The 27,976-nt window shown below is 51.5% G+C and overlaps 1 protein-coding gene across 2 annotated transcripts in view; it reads left to right on the forward strand.

The window, feature by feature from the left end:
* LCMT1 (leucine carboxyl methyltransferase 1) overlaps positions 1 to 27,976 on the forward strand; it is a 1,102,354-nt gene that overhangs the window by 105,418 nt on the left and 968,960 nt on the right. For both annotated transcript variants that reach the window (XM_069647366.1, XM_069647364.1), the window contains one exon: positions 27,114 to 27,205. In XM_069647366.1, the coding sequence (XP_069503467.1) occupies positions 27,114 to 27,205 (92 nt within the window). The remainder of the gene's footprint in view (positions 1 to 27,113; positions 27,206 to 27,976) is intronic.

The raw sequence follows: 27,976 nt of genomic DNA on the forward strand, positions 1-27,976 counted from the left end.
CCTCCACCAGGCACCCACTCATGTCTCCCACCACCCCCACCCCCCAGCACTGCAGGTGCAGCCCCCACCAGGCCCCCACTCATGTCTCCCACCACCCCCAGCCACCAGGGGCACCCTCCACCAGGCCCCCACTCATGTCTCCCACCACCCCCACCCCCCAGCCACCAGGGGCAGCCTCCACCAGGCCCCCACTCATGTCTCCCACCCCCCCACCCCCCAGCAGTGCAGGGGCAGCACCACCAGGCCCCCACTCATGTCCCCCTGCACCCCCACCCCCCAGCATCCAGGGGCACCCTCCACCAGGCCCCCACTCATATCTCCCACCACCCCCACCCCCCAGCAGTGCAGGGGCAGCACCACCAGGCCCCCACTCATGTCCCCCTGCACCCCCACCCCCCAGCCACCAGGGGCAGCCTCCACCAGGCCCCCACTCATGTCTCCCACCACCCCCACCCCCCAGCAGTGCAGGGGCACCCTCCACCAGGCCCCCACTCATGTCTCCCACCACCCCCACCCCCCAGCCACCAGGGGCAGCCTCCACCAGGCCCCCACTCATGTCTCCCACCACCCCCAACCCCAGCAGTGCAGGGGCACCCTCCACCAGGCCCCCACTCATGTCTCCCACCACCCCCACCCCCCAGCAGTGCAGGGGCACCCTCCACCAGGCCCCCACTCATGTCCCCCTGCACCCCCACCCCCCAGCATCCAGGGGCACCCTCCACCAGGCCCCCACTCATGTCTCCCACCACCGCCAACCCCCAGCCACCAGGGGCACCCTCCACCAGGCCCCCACTCATGTCTCCCACCACCCCCAGCCACCAGGGGCAGCCTCCACCAGGTCCTCACAATCCCCAATCATGTGCGTTATGGTCAGCCTCCACAGCCAAAAAGCCCTACCAAGTAACCCATTCACCCACATGGAAATGGAAATTACATGTCACACCCCCAATGTTCATGAAGCTAATGAACCCATGTCCGTCACACACAATGTTTGCAATTGAATGGGAAAACACCCAACATGACATGCATGAAACCAATGAGATGATACCACACAGTGAAGTATGAAACAAAATTGTATTGAAAAAAAGAAAGAATGCTAAAGAAATGAAACAAACTACAATGGGAAGTAAAACAAATCAAGATGCATGTCCTCATAAAAATAAAGAACTGCAAATCATAATCCCAAAAAATGTCCTCCAAAGTCAAATGTAAAAAAATTATCTATCAAATCAAGAACTATGTAAAAAACTCGAAAGGGTCCATGAGCCCAACTGAACAAAGGAAACCTAAAAAAAAACCTAACTAAAAAGCAACTATATACAAAAAGTGGAGCAGTGTCCGTCGACTCCAAATCATAAGAAAAAACAAAGGAAACCTAAAACTAAAGAACTATATACAAAGGCGGCGGGCAAGTCCAGCGACTCACTCCGTGGTGTTCCGGGCCAGGGCATCATCGAACTCCTGTTCGATGTCCCGGAGGCGGTCCGGTTCCATGGCCCCGAGGGTCGGCAGGGACGACGCCGTGTCCTCCTCCAACCCCCTGCGGATTGCCTCGAGGCACTCGGCCCGCCTCAGGGCCCTCCGCATGGAGTTCTCCGCCCTGACCATTGTGAGCCGCGCCTCTTCCGCCCGCCGCCGCTCCGCACCTATGGCATGGCCCAACCGCTGCCACACGGAAGACACTCTCTGTCCTGGGTCCTCCTGCCCTCCGGCCGATGCCTGCCCCTCCGATGTCGAAGGCCCCGAGCCTTCATGGCTCCCACCATGTTGCTGCTGCTGCTCTGCCTCTGCCCGTGCACTGCCTCCTGCTGCCTGCACATCCTCCGCCGGCTGGGGTGCAGTTGTTGATGTGGCCACCCCTGCTGGACCTCCGACTCCCGACTGTGGCAGGGATGCCTCCTCCACCAGCCTGGCCGCACTGTCAGAGGCAGCTCCACAGGGCACCCAGGTGACTGATGGGTGGGAAGATGGCACAGAGGACGACTGGCGCATAGGGGGTCCAGTTGAGGACGGGGTCGGAGCAAGCCCCATCAGACGGAGGAATCCGGTCTGGGTGACCTGTCCCAGCAGGCTGACGTGGTCAACGAGCCATTCGAGATGACGTGCAGTCTCTCCATGAAAAGACTGCAGGTCACCTCGCATGGCCCGTTGACGCAACGCCACACCAGCCAGGACAGGCTCAACCCGGACCTGGATAGCCACGTCCGCAGGCAGAGGAAGGCCAGTTGACGTCAGCACATCCCCTGCCTGAAAACGGGTCTAGACGTAGGCATCCCTGCTGGTGCAAGATGATGCAGGGACAGGATCGGGGACAGGATTGCACACAGGCACCTCCGCGGCGGCCTGTGCTGCCTCCTGTCCCTGGTCCTGGACTGCACCACTAGCACCAGTGGGATCCCCACCTCCAGACCCCGTCTCTGGTGCTTGCACGGCCTCCTCCTCCACCAAACCCCCCACCAACCTGGATGACTCCGTGCCATCTTCCCCTGTTGGGCCCTGTGGGGTCCCAGCTGCCCCTTCTGCTGCCGAGGAGTCCAACTCCAACCTCCGCCTCTTGGACCTCCCCCCGGCAGCTGCGGCCTGGGACGCGGCACCGGACTCCTCACTCCCTGACGAGATGACAACACGGGAGGGGAGCCGGGCCTTGCGTCTCCGGCTGGAGGTCGGATCCCCGCCGCTGTGCTCCACAGCACCTTCTCCGCCCTCTTCATCAGTTGACGCTGCAGACAGGGAGAAACAAAACACAGGCATCAGTGCACTGTACAATGGACACATACACACATGACAGTTGCACATGAGTGGCATTGCAAACCTCAGACATGTCATCACAATCCCCAACACACATGTCATTGCAACTCGCACACATGAGCCATACCACAGCCATATCGCAACTGCCACCACCATCCATACACATACAACAGCATGAGCAGCCAAAGGTGACCCAGACATCACATGCAACACAGGAAGTGCACCACACATGTACACACACCACCACACTTGCATGCATGTGTACACCTCTGCCAAGTGTCGCACTGTTCAGACGGGCATCCATGTCACATCTGCCAATCAGGCTTACACATACCGCAGTCACATGCATCCATGTTGCATCACTGTTGCACCCTTGTCAAATACACACACATGCACATGTACACAGTGCTCATACATGCAGCCGAAAACAACATACATGCGTGACATAACGGACATGTCTACTTAAATACACATTCATCCAAACATGTGTGCACGCACAACTGCATTTGGCATGCAAGCCTACACACACAAGCACCATCCATGTCTCACACATTACAGCCCTCGCATGTGTCAGCCCCACGGCCCTGGACACCCCCACCCATACTCGACCCCATACAAACAGATGTGCAACCTGCACACTACCGAATAATCACCACACGCACTGCTCACAATCAGGATGCATGTACACTCACTGCTCGACTCCAGACGGGTCTGCTTCTCCAGGACCTGGACGTGGAGCGCTGGGGATATGCGTTCCAGGACCCTCATCTGTTCTTCCGACATGTGGCCCCGGCGCCCCTTGGCATCCGCTGCCTTCAAGAGGCGCCGGGCCTTGTTCAGGGTCCTGGACCTGAAGTCCTCCCAGCGCTTCCTGACATGTTGGAAGTCGCGGACTGCCACCCCCTCCGCGTTGATGGCAGTCACGATGTCAGTCCAGATCCGAGTCCGTCCTTCCTTGTCGGCGCGGGAACCTCCGAAGAGGGCATCATACTGCCCCAGGACTTGCTCCACCAGGACACCAACTTCGGTGGCACTGAAGCTGGTGCCCCTCTGCCTCCCTGGCCGGGGGTTGTCAGTGGTCACAGATGGTGTTTGCCCCCACATGACAACCCCAGAGGCAGGAGTGGGTGTGCAACTGGGTCCTGGGGCTGGGCTGTGGAGCGATGGAATACCAGTCGGGAGTCTTCGGTTCCAGCAGGGGTGGTCACAGCAACAGCAGGGGTGGTCACAGCAACAGCACCCCTGGCTGATGTGCAGGCAGCAAATGGCAGTGCACGTGGGCAGCAGGCAGTCAGGCAGCAGCAGATGGCAGGTGGGAGCGTGCTCGGGGCTCTGGGGGGCAGTAGTTCGGCCTTCTGGGCAGGAGCGTGGTCTTCCGTGTGCATACGCGTGGCCAGCTTGATACAGAGTGATTTGGCACGTGAAAAGTCTGCACGTCAGCGTGAAATTCGAGGAAAGGCCCTTAGCGCATAAGCGCGTCAGCACGCATACGCGATTCTATTGGACCAAAGGCTCTCAGCGCGTAAACGCGTCAGCACGCATACGCGACTCTATTGGACCAAAGGCCCTCAGCGCGTAAACGCGTCTGTGACGTGACCCGCACGGGTGTTTCCCACACAGCACGTGATGACAGAACACACGTGGAAAGACTGCACGTCAGAGTGTCATCGCGTGTAATTGGACAAAAGTGCGCGTACACGCGATTGGCCTATGTACGTGTATATCAGGGGTGCGCGGACACTTACACACGCAAGTACGTCAGCGCACCTGTATACCGGGGTGCGCGGGAATTTCCACACGCTATTGGACTGGGTACTGGATTTCTGGGGTGCGCGGGTCACACGCTCGTCTACAACACGCGCAACGCATTAATTTGCGCGCTAACAAAATAACAAGCTCAGACCCAGGATCAACATACCGTTCCTAGCAGCAGTGGGCATGGCCTACCAAAGGAGGAGGAGGAGGATAGTCAGGGCCAGAATATTCACACCCAGAACCAGCCTTTTCGGGATGCCTGATGACCAGGTGCATGGGAGGTACAGGTTTCCACCACACATTATACTGGACCTGGTGAGTGAGTGGGAGGATGACCTCACATCACCCACCCTGTGCTCCCAAGCACTCAGCCCCCTGGAGAAGGTCCTCAATGCACTTCTTAGCCACTGGATCATTTCAGCTGACAAGTGCCATTGTGGGTGGTGTATCACAGGCCACCCAGTCACGCTGCCTACACCAGGTCTTGAACATCATCACTGCACGCCCATCAGTCCGCAGGCACATATACCTGCCCAGAACACCTGCAGAAAGGCATGCTGCCGCCCTGGAATTTTACGCTGTAGCACGATTCCCCAAAGTGCTAGGTGCCATCGACTGCACCCATGTGGCTCTACGTCCCCCCAGGGCATCTGAGCACATCTATAGGAACCGCAAGCACTGGCATTCCATCAACGTGCAGGTAGTATGTAATGCCAAGGGAATCATCACCTCAGTATATGCCAACTATCCCGGGTCAACCCACGACAGCTTCATTTACCGAATGTCCACCCTAAGCCGGGACCTAGAAGCTGGGCGGCATGGCGATACATGGCTGCTTGGTGAGTATGAATGCCACTGCACATGCATGCATGTCAGATACTGAGCAAGGTCACAACCCCACCAATGATACCAATCAACACCTCCACAGGGGACAGTGCCTACCCTCTCAGCCCCCACATGATGACGCCAATTCGGAACCCCACCACGCCACCCCAGGTAAGATATAACACAGCCCACATTACAACCCGGGGCATAGTGGAACGCACATTCGGAGTGCTAAAGTCACGCTTTCGCTCCCTTGACCGTTCTGGCGGGCAGCTGTTGTACACTCCCCCAGTAGTGTGCAGGATCATAGTGGCAGCATGTGTCCTGCACAACGTTGCAACACGCCGGGGCCTGGCCGTGGACATGGTGGTGGCCCCACATCCCCAACCACATGCACAGCCGCTGCGCATGGGAGGGGAAAGGGCACGGGGGGAGGCAGCCCGTACACAGCTAGTGGCTAATTACTTCACATAGAAATCACACCCCTGTGGAGTGCACACTGCCCTGGCACATTCCATCTGACAATCAATGATGACTCAACCTGACACTGATCCTGAATGTCTGGAGAATGAACCGTGAAAACCATGTCAGCCTGAGATTGTTCACCTGGAAGTGTCACAATGTGTGCATCCCTACCCACACAGACACCACCAATGCAGTTTTGTGAAGTAACACATTCAAGCAGCTAAAATGAATACCCACTTGCAAAATGCAACAAGAGGACAGTGCCATGTCAGCCAACCCATCCCCAGCACCGCCACACGACACACCGTGCCATGTCATGCTATTTGCAGGTAAACAAAGTAATCCCCACAACATGACACTAGTGTCACAATGTAGAGTGTCCCTAATTGAAACTTGCAACGCCTGAAATGCTCACAGTAATGCAGGACCAACAACAAACTTGAGCAGGTACTACCATTAACATGACATCACTAATGTTATATATTAGTAGTCTCACCACCTGGAAATGCCTGCACTCCCACCACTACCAACTGTGCGGTGTTGGCGCCATGTAGAGTTGTAGGTGCACTGCTGCCAACATGGACCCCATCTCCAGACTAGAGGGCCTTGTGTAGACATGAGGAAGGGACCTGCAAATTGGGAGGTAGACACAGATGATGAGTTACACATCAATGCAACATGCAGTGTACAACACAACAGCAATATGCACTAGGAATGTATATACAGTATTGACTAGACTACCCACACATGTAGTGGGAGTCCAATGTCACTTGGGCACACCCTTTGCAAGCCCATGGAAACGGGAAGCAGGAGGGGTGTGTGTGACTCAAACCCAAGCATCTGAACCAAATACATGACAAACCTGCATGTGCCCAGCCACAATGCTGCGTATGCCCACAGGAACCACGCAAGCCAACAAATTGTCCCAAAAAAATTGGGAAAAATATTTTTCAAAATTTAAAATAAAAATAAAAATTAAAAATTAAAATTAAAAATCAAAAATAAAAATTAAAATCAAAAATAAAAATCAAAAATGGCCATTGATGGGCCCGGGGGGGTTTGGGAGGCCACCCAGGAGGTCCGAGGACAGGGTGCACACCAAAACCCACATGGGTGTGTCCTGGGAAAAAAAAACACCTCCATGGGCTCATGGCCCACACGGCTACCCTATTGTGGGAGTATCACTGCTGTCGCTATTATCACCATGTGCAGCTGCATCCGGAGGTGGTTGCACTATGGGAGGCAGCCCACGCAAGGCCCTAGTCTGCTCCTCCATGGCTGCAAGCATGCGGGTGTGGTAGGTCTGGTTCTGGAGGATGAGTGTGCGGAGGTCCCCATGCAACAACTCACGGGATGCCCGGACCTCTGCCCTCGTTGCCTGCATCTCAGCTGAGAGCGTACGGGTGAGACGCTACAGCTGCTGTTCTGTCCTTTGGTGTGTTGAAGCCTCAAGCTCAACAGGAGTCGTCCTGAGGTGAAGGAGCTCCTGCCTCAGGGCTTCCCTGTGGCCCTGGGACTCAATGGAGATGGCCTCCTGCAGAGTCGCCAGTGCCGCCCGCCTGTCCCTGTTGGACGCCAACATGTCCTCCCTGTGTGACTGGCAGATGGAGTCGGTTGCCTGCTCTAGTCGCTCCATCAGCCTTTCAGGGGGGACAATGGAAGTGGCCACCCTATCCATGGCCTGAGCCATCATCTCGGATGATGCTGCCTGTTGTGTTGCCATACCGTAAATGGATTGCTCCCATGCGGTATTGCCAGGTGGCGTACGGCCACCACGTCGGCGGGCACCACACCTGTCTGGGGCAAGGCGAACTGCACCTTGCTGTGCCGGCACTGCCTGAGGCTGCAGGACTGCATTCCCCCTCTGATCTGCTGGCCCAGGAACAGGATCAGATGTCGCGGAGTGTGACCCTGCATCCGTAACCACCAAAGGCGTAGCTGCCAACACTGACATCCCCATTGAGGGTTCTGACCCTGGTGCAGGTGGGTGGGACAGAACAGAATCCCTCCCTGGAACACTCACCTGCGACGGCACGTAGGTCTCATCCGAATCAACACCTGAGTACAGCTCGGGGGAGGTGCAGCCAGAGACACCCCTTGAGAGCATGACCTGCAGCACTTGTGGGTTCTCACCCACCACCACACCACGTCCCTCACTGGTGGTTGGTCGGCCCTCGGACCCCTCCTGGGTCTGCACCATCTCCACAACCCCAGCAGTATCAGGTGCGTCTTCCCCTGCAAAGACATAAAAACAAAGAAATGGAAACAGGCATTAGCACCATGGCACACAATGAGGGCTGAGAAGCAAGAGAACCAGTACTTGATTGACACATGTCCCACATGACTAAAACCCTCCCATGCATGCACCCTCACTGCATATGAAGGGCAGGCAAATGGCACACACTGATGACACCAAGATGGAAGATGAACACATTTTCTGCATGCTGGCTGGCAGTGGCATCACACATTGGCCTGTGATTGCCAGGTGAAACACACATGCCATCACACAGATGGCATGTATCATTGCTATTGAGTGAAGATGGAGAGGAGGGCAGCACCTATTCATTCAGTCCAGTTCCCGCATGTAATAGCTTTTCTAATTCTAACAGGTCAGATTTTTCACCTGGAGCTGCCAGTCTGAAATGGTCCAATTGCACAGGGACATGTGTGAACAAATGATATCCAGGTAACAAAGTCACTCCACTTTACCATAGCCATGTCAGACATGTGACTAGTGGACTGCGACATGCCTAGTAAAAGTGGTGGAATGCAGACAATCTGACTGAATGAACAGTGAAAAATAAGCAACAATGTTGTGGCAAGGTGACACTTCAAGGGCAACTGGCGTGCAGTTGGGCTAGATGTCTACTGTTGGCAGAAGGGATACTGCTATGGCCAAATGCAGCTGCGCAGGATGTATTGCATGAAGCACATGGCTGACCCATACGACTCAGGCGCACACACTCTCACCTGGCACACAAACAGAAGCCCTCACACACACACCATGCACATGGATGACACACACATGCATGTGCACTCACCGGACAATGCCTCGTAATCAGCCAGATCTCCCACGCCTTGGATCTGTTCCTCCGTGACGTAGGTCCCAGCGACTGACTCAGGTGGAGTGAGTTCCATGTCTACTACTGGAGACCCACCTCCAGTCACTAGAGTTGCGGCATGACTTGAGGCCAGCTTACTCTTTGCCCTGCGCTTTAGGTCATTCCAGCGCTTATAGCAATCATTGGCTGTGCGCCACACGATTCCAAGGGCACTTACGATGTCCGCAACGGTCTGCCAGTGTGCCTGGCGTTGTGCAGGTGTGGTCTTGGATCCTGCAACAATGACCATCTCGTTGTCATGTGCGGACACATACTCGACAAGTGCATTCAGTTCGTCATCCGTGAAGCTGGGCTTCCTGGACGGGCCGGACTGTGTAGCCGTGTCTGGGGCATCAGCCTGTGCCGGACGAGCACTCTTCCTCTTCCGCTTGGAAGGTGGTGGTGATCCTGAGTGTCCTGCGCCGCTCTGGACACTAGGGGCAGGAGCCCTGGTGGACTCTGTATCAGGAGTGTGGGATTGCACACTCAGCATGGGAGTTGGTGCAGGCATTGGCTCTAGTGTGATGGTGTCAGGGGGAATGTCAGCAGCATGGACTAGGACCGACACTGCCCTGGCTGGGTGTGTGAGGGCTGGGGTGGATGGAGCCGCAGCTGCCCCTGCAGCCTCTCCGCCCTGCCTACTTGGTGCAGCAGATGACCTTGCTGCCCCAGATGCACGTGGCATGGTGACATCAATGTGCACCAGCGCACGTGTCATAGGCCTGCTGACCTGGAAGTCAGCCATGGAGTCAGCCAGGTCTGGTGCCACAATGGGCTGGTCCAACAAGGGCTGAGCATGGATGGTGTCAGCCACATCAGCCTCAACGGGAGGGGGGGGGGATTATGGGTGCCCTTGACTGGTCCTCCACACATGGGGGGACAGGCTCACCCTGCAAGTAACGACCACGTCCCCTACCGGATCCACCACGGCCACCACTTGTGGCTCTTCCACCTTTGCCACCCTTACGGAATCCCCGCCTCCCAGCCATGGCACTGATGTAAATGTGCGTATGGGAGTGGCTTTAAACTATTGTCCTGGGCAATTGGGGGTCAAAGGGGTTGGGTACCAGATGGTAATTGTACCCTACTGCTCTTGCAAGGCTGATTGTAACCCCTGGGGAAAGATGACGGGTCACGCTACGCACAGGAGCCCCAAAAAAGGGAGGTGACGTGCACGCAACCCCTCCTAGACCACGTGTGCAGAAAGAAAAACCTGCACTACGCTGTGGCACCCAGTAACACAAGAATGAACGTATGCGTGTCACACGCAGCCTAGAATGACCTCTGAAGGGGTAGGCTACACACGGGGCAAGCACAGATGTTAGATACGTGCGTGACTCACCGTCTGCCAGGTAAAAGAGCGTGAAAACGGAGCGCGTTTGGTTGGCAACACCCCCGCCAAAAGAAGATTTGTACGCTGTCTGAGGAGACAGGACAACAGTAGAAGGGAACACTGTTTGAGGGAACAAGCCCAGGTAAACCAGTAAAAGAGAAAAAGCTGTCAGAGGTAACAGGGAATACGAACTTGAAACGCCGTGAAGTAAATCGCGTGTGAAACGACAAGAAGTACAGAATTCACCCACTCGCTCTCCACGAAAAGCACGTACAAGGAAATGGTGTTCTACACGTACCTTTTATATAGGCCCACACGTCCAGCGTCACTTACGCGGCGTGTACGCGCTAGGGCCATTTCCACCAATTACACGCTTTGTCACTTATGCGTGTAGGGCCATTTCCACCAATTACACGCTTTGTCACTTCTGCGTGTAGGGCCATTTCCACCAATCACACGCAATGAGACTCTGACGTGCTGTCCAATTACACGTGATGACACTCTGACGTGCAGTCTTTCCACGTGTGCTCTGTCATCACGTGCTGTGTGGGAAACACCCGTGCGGGTCACGTCACAGACGTGCTTACGCGCTGAGGGCCTTTGGTCCAATAGAATCGCGTATGCGTGCTGACGCGCTTACGCGCTAAGGGCCTTTCCTCGATTTTCACGCTGACGTGCAGGATTTTCACGTGCCAAATCACTCCGTACCAAGCTGGCCACGCGTAAGCACACGGAAGACCACGCTCCTGCCCAGAAGGCCGAACTACTGCCCCCCAGAGCCCCGAGCACGCTCCCACCTACCATCTGCTGCTGCCTGACTGCCTGCTGCCCACGTGCACTGCCATTTGCTGCCTGCACATCAGCTAGGGGTGCTGTTGCTGTGACCACCCCTGCTGGAACCGAAGACTCCCGACTGGAATTCCATCGCTCCACAGCCCAGCCCCAGGAACCAGTTGCCCACCCACTCCTGCTTCTGGGGTTGTCATGTCGGGGCAAACACCATCTGTGACCACTGACAACCCCCGGCCAGAGAGGCAGAGGGGCACCAGCTTCAGTGCCACCGAAGTTGGTGTCCTGGTGGAGCAAGTCCTGGGGCAGTATGATGCCCTCTTCGGAAGTTCCCGCGCCGACAAGGAAGGACGGACTCGGATCTGGACTGACATCGTGACTGCCATCAACGCGGAGGGGGTGGCAGTCCGGGACTTACAACATGTCAGGAAGCGCTGGGAGGACTTCAGGTCCAGGACCCTGAACAAGGCCCGGCGCCTCTTGAAGGCAGCGGATGCCAAGGGGCGCCGGGGCCACTTGTCGGAAGAACAGATGGGGGTCCTGGAACGCATATCCCCAGCGCTCCACGTCCAGGTCCTAGAGAAGCAGACCCGTCTGGAGTCGAACGGTGAGTGTACATGCATCCTGATTGTGAGCAGTGCGTGTGGTGATTATTCGGTATTGTGCAGGTTGCACATCTGTTTGTATGGGGTCGAGTATGGGTGGGGGTGTACAGGGCCGTGGGGCTGACACATGCGAAGGCTGTAATGTGTGAGACATGGATGGTGCTTGTGTGTGTAGGCTTGCATGGCAAATGCAGTTGTGCGTGCACACGTTTGTATGAATGTGTATGTAAGTAGACATGTCCGTGATGTCACGCATGTATGTTGTTTTGGGCTGCATGTATGAGCACTGTGTACATGTGCATGTGTGTGTATTTGACAAGGGTGCAACAGTGATGCAACATGGATGCATGTGACTGCGGTATGTGTAAGCCTGATTGGCAGATGTGACATGGATGCCCGTCTGAACAGTGCGACACTTGGCAGAGGTGTACACATGCATGCAAGTGTGGTGGTGTGTGTACATGTGTGGTGCACTTCCTGTGTTGCATGTGATGTCTGGGTCACCTTTGGCTGCTCATGCTGTTGTATGTGTATGGATGGTGGTGGCAGTTGCGATATGGCTGTGGTATGGCTCATGTGTGCGAGTTGCAATGACATGTGTATTGGGGATTGTGATGACATGTCTGAGGTTTGCCAATGCCACTCATGTGCAACTGTCATGTGTGTATGTGTCCATTGTACAGTGCCCTGATGCCTGTGTTTTGTTTCTCCCTGTCTGCAGCGTCAACTGATGAAGAGGGCGGAGAAGGTGCTGTGGAGCACAGCGGCGGGGATCCGACCGCCAGCCGGAGACGCAAGGCCCGGCTCCCCTCCCAGGTTGTCATCTCGTCGGGGAGTGAGGAGTCCGGTGCCGCGTCCCAGGCCGCAGCTGCCGGGGGGAGGTCCAAGAGGCAGAGGTTGGAGTTGGACTCCTCGGCAGCAGAAGGGGCAGCTGGGACCCCACAGGGCCCAACAGGGGAAGATGGCACAGAGTCATCCAGGTTGGTGGCGGGTCTGGTGGAGGAGGAGGCCGTGCAAGCACCAGAGACGGGGTCTGGAGGTGGGGATCCCACTGGTGCTAGTGGTGCAGTCCAGGACCAGGGACAGGAGTCAGCACAGGCCGCCGCGGAGGTGCCTGTGTGCAATCCTGTCCCCGATCCTGTCCCTGCATCATCTTGCACCAGCAGGGATGCCTACGTCCAGACCCGTTTTCAGGCAGGGGATGAGCTGACGTCAACTGGCCTTCCTCTGCCTGTGGACGTGGCTATCCAGGTCCGGGTTGAGCCTGTCCTGGCTGGTGTGGCGTTGCGTCAACGGGCCATGCGAGGTGACCTGCAGTCTTTTCATGGAGAGACTGCACGTCATCTCGAATGGCTCGTTGACCACGTCAGCCTGCTGGGACAGGTCACCCAGACCGGATTCCTCTGTCTGATGGGGCTTGTTCCGACCCCCTCCTCAACTGGACCCCCTACGCGCCAGTCGTCCTCTGTGCCATCTTCCCACCCATCAGTCAACTGGGTGCCCTGTGGAGCTGCCTCTGACAGTGCGGCCAGGCTGGTGGAGGAGGCATCCCTGCCACAGTCGGGAGTCGGAGGTCCAGCAGGGGTGGCCACATCAACAACTGCACCCCAGCCGGCGGAGGATGTGCAGGCAGCAGGAGGCAGTGCACGGGCAGAGGCAGAGCAGCAGCAGCAACATGGTGGGAGCCATGAAGCCTCGGGGCCTTCGACATCGGAGGGGCAGGCATCGGCCGGAGGGCAGGAGGACCCAGGACAGAGAGTGTCTTCCGTGTGGCAGCGGTTGGGCCACGCCATAGGTGCGGAGCGGCGGCGGGCGGAAGAGGCGCGGCTCACAATGGTCAGGGCGGAGAACTCATGCGGAGGGCCCTGAGGCGGGCCGAGTGCCTCGAGGCAATCCGCAGGGGGTTGGAGGAGGACACGGCGTCGTCCCTGCGGACCCTCGGGGCCATGGAACTGGACCCCCTCCGGGACATCGAACAGGAGTTCGATGATGCCCTGGCCCGGAACACCACGGAGTGAGCCGCTGGACTTGCCCGCCGCCTTTGTATATAGTTCTTTAGTTTTAGGTTTCCTTTGTTTTTTCTTATGATTTGGAGTCGACGGACACTGCTCCACTTTTTGTATATAGTTTCTTTTTAGTTAGGTGTTTTTTTAGGTTTCCTTTGTTCAGTTGGGCTCATGGACCCTTTCGAGTTTTTTACATAGTTCTTGATTTGATAGATAATTTATTTACATTTGACTTTGGAGGAAATTTTTTTGGATTATGATTTGCAGTTCTTTATTTTTATGCGGACATGCAGCTTGATTTTTTTTACTTCCCATTGTAGTTTGTTTCATTTCTTTAGCATTCTTTCTTTTTTTCAATACAATTTTGTTTTCATGCTTCACTGTGTGGTATCATCTCATTGGTTTCATGCATGTCATGTTGGGTGTTTTCCCATTCAATTGCAAACATTGTGTGTGACGGACATGGGTTCATTAGCTTCATGAACATTGGGGGTGTGACATGTAATTTCCATTTCCATGTGGGTGAATGGGTTACTTGGTAGGGCTTTTTGGCTGTGGAGGCTGACCATAACGCACATGATTGGGGATTGTGAGGACCTGGTCGAGGGTGCCCCTGGTGGCTGGGGGGTGGTGGGAGACATGAGTGGGGGCCTGGTGGAGGGTGCCCCTGGTGGCTGGGTGGTGGGGGTGGTGGGAGACATGAGTGGGGGCCTGGTGGAGGGTGCCCCTGGATGGTGGGGGGTGGGGGTGGTGGGAGACATGAGTGGGGGCCTGGTGGAGGGTGCCCATGCACTGCTGGGGGGTGGGGGTGGTGGGAGACATGAGTGGGGGCCTGGTGGAGGCTGCCCCTGGATCCTGGGGGGTGGGTGTGCAGGGGGACATGAGTGGGGGCCTGGTGGTGCTGCCCCTGCACTGCTGGGGGGTGGGGGTGGTGGGAGACATGAGTGGGGGCCTGCTGGGGGCTGCCCCTGCACTGCTTGGTGGTGGGGGTGGTGGGAGACATGAGTGGGGGCCTGGTGGAGGGTGCCCCTGGGGGTTGGGGGTGGTGGGAGACATGAGTGGGGGCCTGGTGGGGGCTGCCCCTGCAGTGCTGGGGGGTGGGGGTGGTGGGAGACATGAGTGGGGGCCTGGTGGAGGGTGCCCCTGCACTGCTGGGGGGTGGGGGTGGTGGGAGACATGAGTGGGGGCCTGGTGGTGCTGCCCCTGCACTGCTGGGGGGTGGGGGCGGTGGGAGACATGAGTGGGGGCCTGGTGGAGGCTGCCCCTGGTGGCTGGGGGCTGGGGGGTGGGGGTGGTGGGGGCCTGGTGGAGGGTGCCCCTGGTGGCTGGGTGTTGGGGGTGGTGGGAGACATGAGTGGGGGCCTGGTGGGGGCTGCCCCTGCACTGCTGGGGGGTGGGGGTGGTGGGAGACATGAGTGGGGGCCTGGTGGAGGGTGCCCCTGGATGGTGGGGGGTGGGGGTGGTGGGAGACATGAGTGGGGGCCTGGTGGAGGCTGCCCCTGGATGCTGGGGGGTGGGGGTGCAGGGGGACATGAGTGGGGGCCTGGTGGTGCTGCCCCTGCACTGCTGGGGGGTGGGGGTGGTGGGAGACATGAGTGGGGGCCTGGTGGAGGGTGCCCCTGGTGGCTGGGTGGTGGGGGTGGTGGGAGACATGAGTGGGGGCCTGGTGGGGGCTGCCCCTGCACTGCTGGGGGGTGGGGGTGGTGGGAGACATGCATTGTTGATCAGTAGTGCAAGGTGAAATGTGGGTTGGCTGCGGGGCATGCCCATGATGGATGGGCTGCCTGCGGGACATGAGCAGGGGTGCAGGGTAGTCCCCCGTGGTGTGGGCTGCCTGCAGGGGCCGTGAAGGTTGTCGAGCGTACACCTGGGAGGACCCACACGGCCAATTCACGTGTAGTACTCCCCAGAACCCCTGGAATTCACATACCCTGCTGGAATCGCATGTGGAACTTCCCGCGCACCCATGGTATACACGTACCCTGCTCGCACTGGGCCAATCGCGTGTGGAACTTCCCGCGCACCCCTGAAATACACGTACCCTGCTGAAATCGCGTGTGGAACTTCCCGCGCACCCCTGAGATACACGTACCCTGCTGAAATCGCGTGTGGAACTGCCCGCGCACCCCTGAAATACACGTACCCTGCTGATAGCGCGTGTGGAACTTCCCGCGCACCCATGGAATACACGTACCCTGCTCGCACTGGGCCAATTGCGTGTGGAACTTCCCGCGCACCCCTGGAATACACGTACCCTGCTGAAATCGAGTGTGGAACTTCCCGCGCACCCCTGAAATACACGTACCCTGCTCGCACTGGGCCAATCGCGTGTGGAACTTCCCGCGCACCCCTGGAATACACGTACCCTGCTGAAATCGCGTGTGGAACTTCCGGCGCACCCCTGAAATACACGTACCCTGCTCGCACTGGGCCAATTGCGTGTGGAACTTCCCGCGCACCCCTGGAATACACGTACCCTGCTGAAATCGCGTGTGGAACTTCCCGCCCACCCCTGAAATACACGTACCCTGCTCGCACTGGGCAAATCGCGTGTGGAACTTCCCGCGCACCCCTGACATTCACGTTCCCCGCTTGGCGTTTGCTGTTTGCCAGCCCGGTGAACTGGTCCAGGGTTAGCGCAGCCCTTTGCGATGATTTAGCGATTTTGATGGCTTTTCCTTGCGCGAGGGCGTTCTTGGGGGTGTTACTGGCGCTGCTGCAGGGTCGCTGCGATTCTCTGCGCCACGGCTGGTTTGGGAGCCTAAAATCCATGAATACGCTGTGTGCGGAAATCGGTTTTAGCGCACGTTCCTGGCGCACACAATCGCACGCGGACACTCTGCGCCAGCCGCTTGCGACACTTTTCGGCGAAATTCTATGAGTTAGCCTGTCTGTGTCATCCCATTCTACTGGTCCACTTTGTTTCAACATAATGTACTTTACCTGAAGGACCAGGGATTAAAATTGCATTTTACCCCTTTACTTATTACACTCCTGAAGAGACATGCGTGGCTACGGAACTCTTGATTCAAGCCAGAGACACAAGCGTCACTGATAAACAAACCTGTGGAAGAATCCAATCTGTTTGGGAAGGCGGTCGCTGAGGCCCTCGAGAACACAAAAAAGGAGCATGACACCTTAAAAACACTGGACCAGATTACACAAAGACCCTCTACAAGAAGAGGATCTGGGTCCAAATGGCTTGTTCGTGGCCAACGCTTCCTTCAACAACACTACTCATCGGGAAACAATTGGAATTCTACACAGGGAAATAGCGGATACACCACCCCGTATCCCCAAAGGGGTCAGCACTGTGGCAAAGGAAGAGGCCGGAACTCTACCCCCAGAGGCTCCCCGGCCTCAAGTTCGAAATGAGCCAAAGATTCGGGTCCCCTCCCACGCCTCCCCTGTCGGGGCCGGCTAATATCGTTTCTTCATGCATGGGAGGGAAAAACTACAGACCAGTGGGTGCTGAAGACCGTGGCCCACGGGTACTGTATAGAGTTCAACCGGTCCACAACATTCAGACCTCCATGAGCAAGACAACTGACACCAGCCCATCTTTGCATTCTCCTGCAAGAAGTCGAGACACTACAGGAGAAAGGAGCCATTGAAATCGTAGCTCTGTCACAGGTAAAAGAAGGTGTTTATTCAGTGTACTTCCTTGTACCCAAAAGGGATCTAACCATGCGCCCTGTTTTAGATCTGCACCCAGCGAACAAATTTGTAAAGCCACAAAAGTTCTGCATGGTCACTCTGCAGGAAGTAATTTCACTGCTATCACAGGGGGATTACATGGCAACACTGGACATGAAAGATTCATACTTTCATATTTCTTTGTTGCCAGCACACAGAAAATACCTCAGATTTATGATACAAGACAAGAATTATCAGTTCAAAGTACTACCCTTCAGCATAGCATCTGCACCAAGGGTATTTACAAAAGTACTAGCGGTGGCAGCAGCACATCTGCGCAGACAGGTCTATCCTTACCGCGACGACTGGCTCATAACAGGGGACTCTTATGAAACATGCAGTGCTTAATTTGTGGGGGTGGTTGCCAGTGCCCAACACCGGCACTCTTTTTTGGGCACCGGAACTCATGCGGAGCCAGCGCGTGTGCCATTGCTTTGTTTGTTCTTCCACTTCGCTTTGCTTCGATTATAAATCATGGGGCCTCATTACGAGTTTGGAGGCAGCCATGGTGCTATTAGCACCATGGCTGCCTCCAAACCGGACTCCATTACTGGGTTCCTGCAATGGGGATTTACCGGGTCATTCCGACATAGGAGGACCCGGTAATTCCTCCTTGCAGGAACCATTCCCCATTCCCATTTGAGTGGAATGGACTCTGGATAAACATGGTCAGGGAAATTTGTCTACACTTTCCCCCCGCCCCCCGACTCCCCTTCTCAACAAGATTGTGCACAAGATGCACCAGGAACCAGTCACAATGATACTGGTGGCCCCCATGTGGGCCTACCAACCCTGGTTCGCTCATCTGGTGGAGCTGTCACTATCCCCTCAAGTCAAACTGCCTTGCCCGTACAACATGTTGTCGCAAGACAGAGGGGAGAGACTTCACCCATGCCCGCAGACATTGAACTTAGCGGCCTGGCTCCTGGGGTCATAGAGTTTGGGCACCTACAATTCCTTCAGAGATGTATGGATATTCTCAGGGAAGCAACAAAACCGAACACAAGGTATGAGGCTATTCCAGTTAGTGGAAACGGTTTGTCATCTGGTGCAAGGCAAAGAGCATTAACCCGATTAACTGCCCTCCCACACACATTGTTTTATACCCAACTCATTTACTTGACTCAGGCTTAGTCTTTAACTCCATAAAGGTGCACTTAGCTGCGCTTTCAGCCTACACTACATCACAACAGAAAGTGTCATGGTGGAAGATACCAGTTATTAAAGCTTTCATGGAGGTAGTGAAGAGAATTCACCCTCCCATTTCTAACCCGGCTCCCGGATGGGACCTAAACGTGGTGTTCACTAGGCTTATGGGGGCTCCTTTTGAGCCCATGCACAAAGCAAGTCTTAACCACCTCACCTATAAGACTGCTTTTTTAATAGCTATTACCTCCATTAGGAGAGTAAGTGAACTACAAGCCCTCTCAATCCTAGATCCCTTTGTAACAGTTCACAAAGATAAGGTGGTTCTGCGCACCCACCCTAGGTTTGCACCTAAATTCATTTCCAAGTTCCATATGAACCAGTCGATAGAACTACCAACGTTCTTTCAAAATCCTTCAAGCCTGGGAGAAAGAACCCTGTACACACTAGATGTACGCAGAGCTGTCATGTTCTACATGGAAAGAACTCGACCACTAAGGAAGACTAATCAGTTTTTCGTTTCGGTGGTGGCAGGAAGAGAAGGAGGCGCAGTCTCCAAATCCATTATCTCTAGATGGATTGTCAAATGCATCATACTCTGCTACAGTCTTGCTAAGAGAGAGCTGCCCTTCAAGCCTAGAGCAGATTCTACTCGAGGCACTGAGGCATCCATAGCATTCATTGCAAATGTTCCCCTTGAGTCCATTTGCAAAGCGGCAACCTGGAGTTCTGTACACACTTTTATAAAACACTATTGCCTAGACACTCATTGTAGGTCTGATTCTCAGGTGGGACAGGTGGCACTAAGACATCTTTTCACTACTTTTCCTTCTCACAACCCACCTCCAACTCCGGGTACTGCTTGCTAGTCTATGCACAGCATATGATTCTAAGCAGATTAACAAATATCAGAAGCATTACTTACAACCATCAGAAATGCTTTTACGGTATCTGCTTAAAATCACATGCGCCCACCCTTCCTCCCCGCTCGGATGGAAGGAACATAGGCGTCTTACCACTTTCTCTCTTTTCTGTACTCACTCACGATAATCATAAGGCTCCCTCTAGGCAGAAAAAATACAATCAGAGGGACCTTGACGTGTGAGGGATCTTAGGTATACTACACGTCACTTAGGGATAGTGTTACAGGCACGCCCATGTTGACGTTCCCTTTCGATTCTCGAAAGACAAGATGCAGTACTCAGCGGTTAGCACTGGATGTCGGACCATATGCACAGCATGTGACTCTAAGCAGATACAACCATCAAAAATGCTTTTACGGTCAAAACAGCACTAAAATCATAGATTTTGAATACCAAACTGAATTAAAATTTTAAACCGGGTTAAATAGTGCATATTGAACGCAGAACTGAATGGAAGTTTAAAACCGTGCTACACCATGCAGATTGAATACCGAATTGACGAAAACCTCAAATTAAAACTCTATTGAATATTGAGAGGAAATATAAACTTCATAAGCAAAGTAAAAGGCTAATAAAGGATAAACAGGAAAACTCCCATATGAAAGCAACCTATGGGGAAACGAACAAGTATGAAGGAGTGCAACCAAAGGTGGGGCATGAACAAGACCACCATCAAGTGAATGTTGTGAGTAAATGCAGTGCGGCAAGGCCAAAGACTGTAAAGAGGTGTGTGACACGTTATGTCAAAGCCAAAATGAGTCTAAATATTGCACAGAAAGCCAAGATGCCAACAAGGAGAAACTAAAGGAACATGACTTTGTACAAAGAGGCAAATGCAGAGGAACCTGTGTGAGCTGAATAGCCAAGGGATCCCTGCTGGAGCGACCTGTGATGGTTGGACCGTGTGGTCTGACAACTAGGCCTAGACCATTGATCTCTGCATCGTGAAGATAAAGACATGGTGAAACCAACTAAGAAGCAGCGCTTCAAGTGAACTGGTGAGGCAAACCAGAAGGAGGGTCAGGTTGACCCAGTATTAAGTTAAACTTTAAAAGACTAAATTACACATTGGTTGCTACCTTGAAGTCTTGGGCAAGGGAACCCTGAGACTTGATGAATTACAAGCACCGTCTTGAGGACAGGGCCTCAAGAACCTTTTTGTTTGAACTGTGTTACTTTGAACTTGGGGAAGGGAGCCCTGAGGAGTTTGTGGAACTATTTGAACTCAAACAAGGTAAATCCTAAGACTTGTTGGGGAACTGTTTTGAATTTGTGGAAGGGGAGCTGAAGGAGCTCAGAACTTTGTGTTGATCACCATTTCTTTAATTTTTGACATCCCTGCACACTGTATATCTTTAGTTGCGAGGGCAAGTATAGGTTTTGGACAAAGACAGATTTTTAAGTTGAAATCTTTGACTCGGACTTTCCTTGGTTTTGTTCAGCGAGGGAAATCCCACCTTCCCACCTTAGCATAGGGCAAGTTTGGCCTTCTACCATACTGACATTTAAGTTGATAAATATCTTTTGTTGGAAACTTTGTCTTTTGTCTGTGTCTTGCTTCATGATGTCTTCACACATACTCATTTTTTCGTTCAATCTCTTTTCTTTCCTTTTCTTTCCATCTTTCAATTTATTTCTCACTTTGTATTTGTTTTTCTTTCCTGTTCTAGTTCTTTTTTTCTTTACTTTACCTTTCTCCTCATGTCTGTCTTCCTTTTATTTAAGATTTCTTTACTTCATTCCTCCTTTCTATCTTAAATGCTCTTTATTCTATTCCATATTTTCCTCTTTCCTTTATTTGTTCTTTATTTAATGTTCACCTTTTTTGGTTCTTTCTGTCATTCTTGCCATCATTTCCATCATTCTTTTATTCATTACATCTTTGTTTCTTTTTCTTTTTCCTTCATTCTTCCTCATTTTCTTTCCTTGTTTCTGATCTTTTTCTCAAACCATCGGTCCTTCTCTTTCCTTTGTTTCAGTGATTTAATCTTACCTTACAATCTTTTCTCCTTTCATTGTATCCTTATTTACATTGGTCCTTCTTTCCTTAATCCTTTCTTCTGTGACCTTTCTTTTTCATCATCATCATTAAGCAGTAATAAAATATTAAAATGTGAGATATAATGCCCCATGGCCTAAAGTGCAAATTATGCAAACCTGTAAACATTAAACCCGTGCAAGGAATTCAAAACTTCGCAAAACATGTTTTTGCATATATTTCAGTAGCATTATTCATTGCTTAATCCCTATCCCCTGATTTGAAGGTGGTCCTGATGGGTGCAACATGCTACAAAGTTTCAGCAGACAATAATGACCTTAATAGTCCAGTTCTGTTCTGTGCAAAACTCTACAATATAGCGGGATGCAATTCCACTGAAAGCCTATTTTGCTGGTCAAACCCCTTTCTGTATGCTTTATTAGCTGAGGTCATTTAAGCCAGGCTTGATGGACATAAGTGGCTAAGCAGTATATAATATTATAATCATTTGTTTTCCTTACCAATTCTATGGATTTTTTGTCCGAAACCCCTCACAAAAAAAATGACATATTGTTACTTTTGTTAATCATACACTGGGCGCAATTCACTTCTGTTCAATGAACAAGCACTAGTATTGCTTGCTGTATGCAATATTTGTAACCTCATTTTCAGATACAAAGAGCGTGCCAACAGAGGATCAACTACGTCAAGGTATTTTTTCAAATCCTAAGGAGTGTTTACCAGCCAAGTAAAACTCGCCCATAAGTAAGGTGGAACGGGTATCCATTAATTTGATTTATGCAAGATTGCGAGCCATCTTGTTAGCTGATTCTACACTTCAAGTAAGTTATCCCGCTAGTCCCCAGCGCACCAAGGTTTTATTGTCTGAGTAGAGTTGGACCATGATTTTTAGTTGGTTTCCCTCACCCTCTCTTTGGGCTAGTACTGACCATAACTGGTTGCATGGGACCCCATCAAAGGTGGTTCTGAGGACGACAAACACAGTGTAAAGTTTGATCTTCCTCAGAAGCTTATATTTCTGTGCAATCAGAGATGAACATAATCCCTGGTCCACAGTGCTTGTCTTGCGCTGGAAACCCACCTGCAGTGAAACTCACCTGGAGTTGGTCAATTATTCTCTGTTCCACGTCCATGCCTGAAGATGCTCATACACTGTTCTGGCAAAGATTTTGCCAACGCTATCTAACATGGATATTGGCCTATTGTTCCCTGGGTTGTCCTGCCCTCCTTTCTTATGCTTTGCCCCCTCGTTGCGATTTGATGGCATTCTCAAATTACAAATAGCTAAATTGTATAGGCGGAATAATACATCTGATAGCAATGGGGATTTCTCCCTGATCTAATGGGGTGCCTTCCACCCATGAAGCCATCCCTTTTTCTCACTTTCTTCCCTTATTGAATTTCATCCACCAATTTATTTTCTCTCACTTATTTTCATTCTCCTTTCTTGTCAGTCCTTCTTGCTTTCTTTTTTTCCCTTTCTTTATCACTTTGGTGGTTTATTTTCTTCTTCCAACTAACAAATAACATTAGAGCCACCAGCTTCCACTTCCTTCCTGTTTTTGTCAGTGCAATTATTTGGTGAATTTTGAGCTAGAAAATCTGGCAAATTTAATTGAAATGTTGTCACTTTTGTTTCTGACAGGAAGATGAAACTTACTTTCTGTTCCTAAACATTAAGTTCCCAAAGTACACACACTCTTTCTTTCTACAATAAGATGAAGGCTGGAAGATTTGTGTCTGAAGAAAGCCTAAGAGTTCAATGGTCCATGCTCCAACAAAACCGTTTTTACTGCTCCTTTTAGCCAGCCTCAGTGGATCAACAAATGTGCTCTATAATCTTTTGTGGTCCTCCTCTAAAGCAGCATATGCCACCAGCCTCTCTTTATGGTAGCCAAGTTTAATAAACTCAACTGTGGGAAGTTTGGGAAATAAAAAACAACATTCATCTCTGTATGCTGCTTCGACTAAATATATAAGGAGCATATGAAGTAATTTAATGTACGCGCACTTCAATCAAATTCCCTCCCCCGTCACAATCATCAAAGGTACTCAAAAAGAGGAATGAAAACATCTTCATCATTCTCACAAGGTGTTGTTATAGTGACCACTTGCATAATGCACACCTCAAACTAAATATTATTTTATGGGTGAATGAGAGAAGGAAAGAACAGGAAACATAACTAGTAGATGAGGTGTGAAAGTATTTGTTAGTGTGAACTGTTGCTCTTTGTTAATGGGTCAGTTTGCAGGATAATATATCCTGCAGTTGTTATTCCAGGATTGAGGATGCAAAGACTGTTTTATGCATTATTGCTCTGATCATGATATTTACTGCAAGGAAGTAAGCCTGATCTTCCTTCATTGAAAAAATATTGCCAAATATTTCACTTCGATTTGTCAGATCTTCTAATGCATCATCCACTAGAAAACTACACAAATAACAACTCGGGTACCTGGTGGAGCTTGTGTTTTTTATCATTTGAAAAAATAAATGAAAGTAGAATAAAGGAACAATGAGATGCAGGTAATAATTATTTAGAAAATGAAAGTGAAACACTGATGAAGGGAGTGAAAGGGATAGACAAAGAGAGGAAGAAGAGGACAAGGATGGAAAGATGAAGCGCAAAAGTAAGAATGAAAAAACAAAGCAGGAAATAGAGAGAGAAGGAAAGGAAGAGAAAAAAGAGCACAAACAAAAGACAGACATACTGAGAGAGAAAAAAAGGAACAAGTAGGGACATGGAAAGGTGGAATGAGAACGAAAGAAAAAGTAAGAAAGCGGAGAGAGAAGCATAGCTGGAACTACAGAGGTATGTGAGAAACCAGAAGGTTTCTCACCCACTAGTCCCGGAGACCTGTCATCTAGGTGGCCAGGACACGGCCATCCCTTTTGAATCCAGTTCCTAGAGGTGGACCAGTGCGGGAGGATCACCAGGGTGAGGGGTCTTCGGGGAGTGGAATAACGGACAGTGAGACACAGTATCCCCTTCCTTATAACACCTTTACCCCATCCTACCCAGTAGAATATTTAGGAACTCTATCCTTCCTTTTTACAACTCGGAACACTTTCTCCCTGACAGCCAGCTCTAAGGGAAAACAGACAAACACCCGAACCGTGTACCTGAATTGTCCCAATACAATGGTCAGGTGAGGTCAGGCAATTACTGATCATTACAAACACTGGACTTCCATTACACTTCCACACACGGATAAAAGGCAGAGCACGAGAGCACACTCTGAGCGAGGCAAAGCACAGAGGAAACAGCAGTTCTGAGACGGCAGCTGAGTACGAGAGGAAAGACGGCAAAACGGAAGGGAATTGCAAGGAGGGAAATTCCCTTGATCTTTATGACCAGGAACTTTTACTTTCCTGAAACCTCCAAGATGGAAAGCGTAAGACCAGGAAACTAGTCTGAAGAATCCTGCAAAAATACTGCACACAATCGAAAGTCTTTGATTTTGATGAAGTAGAGAAAGTTTTGGGAAAAGTACATGGCTTTGGTCTGTTCCCGACAGAGGGAGATCAAGTGAAAGCTTTGTGTTAAAGTGGGTCTGAGACCGGCAGAGGGGGGCCCGGGGTGATTCGAAAAAATCACCCAAGAAGTTGGACATGAGAATACGGAGGAGAAAGGAACTTTTGAATGTTTGTTTGTCGCATCAGGCCCTCTGAAATAAGAAACTTTGAATGACAAAGAGACTTTGGCACAGGAGGCCTTTATACTGAGATTTTAACTGCATCCTTGTGCTAGAGAAGCCAGAGACTGTGCTAAGCTCAAGTGTCCCGCCTTGTCCCGTGCTGAAAACATGGTAAAGGGAGTCCAAAGGTTGGAATACCCTGACATATTTTTTTTTGCATAATATTGTTTCCCACACTATTTAAGCAATAGAACCCGAGCGGCGGGGGCATTACCAGAGTCGGTAATACCCCCGCCGCGAGGGTTCTATTGCTATTAGTATCCCGGCCTGCAAAATTTGCGTGACCGGGGTACTAAAAGTCATTTTTTTCTGTCCCGAAACGCTGCGGCATTAAAACGCTGCAGCGTTTTGGGACAGAAAAAAAACGACCAAGAAAATGGCCGCCACCATGGAAAGGGAAAACGGAGTCCGTTTTCCCTTTCCATGGCGGTCATCGGGAACGGACGCGCTGGGAACACTTATGTTCCCAGCGCGTCCGCTGCCGAAAAAGGAAAAAAAAAAAGGTAAGTGGGGTTGGGAGGGCGGGAGTGGGACGGGGGAGGGGGAAAAAAAAATGTACCTGCCTCCCCGAAGGGGGACGAGGGAAGCCCCCAGCAGTGTGGAGGCGCAGAGCAGGGATGGCCCCGCTCCGAGTCTCCACACGGCTGGAGGCTTCCCTCGTTCCCCCGCTGGGGACGCAGGATCAAGAAGGTAAGTTGGGGGGGAGGGAAAAATAAAAATAAAATAAAACACTTACCCGAGTCCCCGGCGGGGGCGAAGGCAGCCTCTCAGCCGCGGGGAGACTCGGAGCGGGGATGGCCCGCTTCGAGCCTCCTCATTGGCTGAGGGCCTGCCACGCCCCCCGCCGGGGACAAAGGCCGTGGAATCCCGACGAAGGGATTCCCGGCCGGGTAGGGACCTGGCGAGAGCCAATCAGAATGCTTGTTGCATTCTGATTGTCTCTCGCCGGGTTACTAATTGTATTTAGAAGTAAGGATTGGCAGTAGGTTAATTAGTATAGGCCCTTTTATTTTGACCGATTCGACTTGGACTGCTTTATTATTATTTGATGGTCGTTGCTTGCTCCCATCTTTAGATTTAGGATTAGATGGGCGTTTTCTGAACCCCATTGAAGTTCAATAAAAACCCTTGAACTTTGTGTGTCTGCCTTACTGTTTATACAATAAAGTAAAAACAAATCATATGAAATCTGTGGGCATAGAAAATGGGCCAGAATGTTGTGGTGGATGCTCTGGCCTCATTCTTGATGCAGATTTCTGGAGTTATGGAATGGCGAGACAGCTTTGCTTCACACAGTTGTTATCATGGTGCAGTCTTAGAGAAAGAAGGGACACCTCAATTTAATTTGACAGTGTTAAACCCCACACACCACAAAACCCACACACCACAAACTGAACTGCCAAATATATTGTATAATTTGCGTTGTTACACAGTTTATTGGCTTAATTGTGTCAAACTCCGAAGGTTAAAAGGTGAACTCGGCTCTGGTGCCACCCTGTAGAGTGCACAAACCTTTCTCCAGTAGGCCCTCGGGTCACTGAGCTAACTTGTCAGCTAGTTAACGCTTTTGGTCATAGTGCATGTTAATTGAAAGTGACAGTTGCCAGAAATGTGCTTCAAATCGGAGCCAGGTGAGTAGTTGTGTGGCTTTTGTTGACTTAATTGTGAAATCACCCCTTTCATTGGTTTAGCGAAAGTTTTATATTTTGTATAAAAATGACCCTGGTATTTCCAGGTACAATGAAAAGGCAGCATCTTGCTGGCGTTCTTCAGAGTTTATCATAAAGTGCGTACAGTGAGGTCCGGCAATATTTAATGTGACCTTTCCAGAGGTGGAAAGATGCATGTGGTCCGTGCTTCCACCAACAGGTGGGATACTTTGTAGGATTGTGATTCACGGGCAATAGATGTTTAGTTTTTTTCATTTATTAGCTTGCTAGCTTGTTCTTGTAAAGGGGTGTTTGCCTCCTTCAACAAAGAATGGTGAAGGAGTTCCATTTAATATTATTTTTCTTTTTCTCAGGTTTGCTGTAAGCGTTGGCTACTGGAAGGACCCTTACATCCAATTTTTTGTGAGACAGGCAAAAGAGCGGAAGGCTCCAGAGATTAACAGAGGTAAGTTGGTTCAACAGAAGGAACAATGAAATTTGCTGCAAACAGTTTAACAACAGATCTGTTTTGGAGACTGGTATACATGTTTTATTACTCTTGCTAACTCTTGGGTGTAACTCTTAAGGAAGACTTATCAAATACTCTTCTTTTTTAAAATTCCACCTTACTGTTCATCGGATCCCAAATTAATAAACAATTGTGCTAGTACATTCTGTTTTGAGTTCAAGCCGTATCATTTATTTTTCGTGCTTATATTAACTAGCCTTTGATTTACAATAACCCATTTCTTTATTTTTTGTGGTTCAATGGTTTTTGCATTTGTACTTCACCTTGAAGATATGTTCTCACAGTCCATATATAGGGTATTGCACCCAGAAGCAACAGCAGTGGCTAATGCTAATGTTGCTTATCAAATTAAATGTCATCAATGCAATGTTTGAAGACCCTTGAAGATCACTTGCCAGTCTAGTGTTGTCTACCATTACTATCCCACTGTGCCAAAAAATGAGGTTTCTTGGTTCTAAAAAAGGAAATGGGATGAATGTCATGTACAGGGCTTTCCACTAGGTTAACCATTCATCATCAGCTGCTATTTACAATCGAGATGCAAGGAGAAGCTGATTTGCTCACTTTTTCACTGAATCTGCAGGTATTGAAATATGGATTTTATTAGCAGGAGCTAAAAGCAGTTCTTGTCTCAAGCATCATCCAGTAAGCAGGATCTACCATTGGATATCGAGACGATAATACACACAGTGTAGCAAACCTAACTTC

The sequence above is a fragment of the Ambystoma mexicanum genome, chromosome 2q (assembly GCF_040938575.1).
Source record: "Ambystoma mexicanum isolate Mex_15411 chromosome 2q, UKY_AmexF1_1, whole genome shotgun sequence".
Classification (NCBI taxonomy): Eukaryota; Metazoa; Chordata; class Amphibia; order Caudata; family Ambystomatidae; genus Ambystoma; species Ambystoma mexicanum.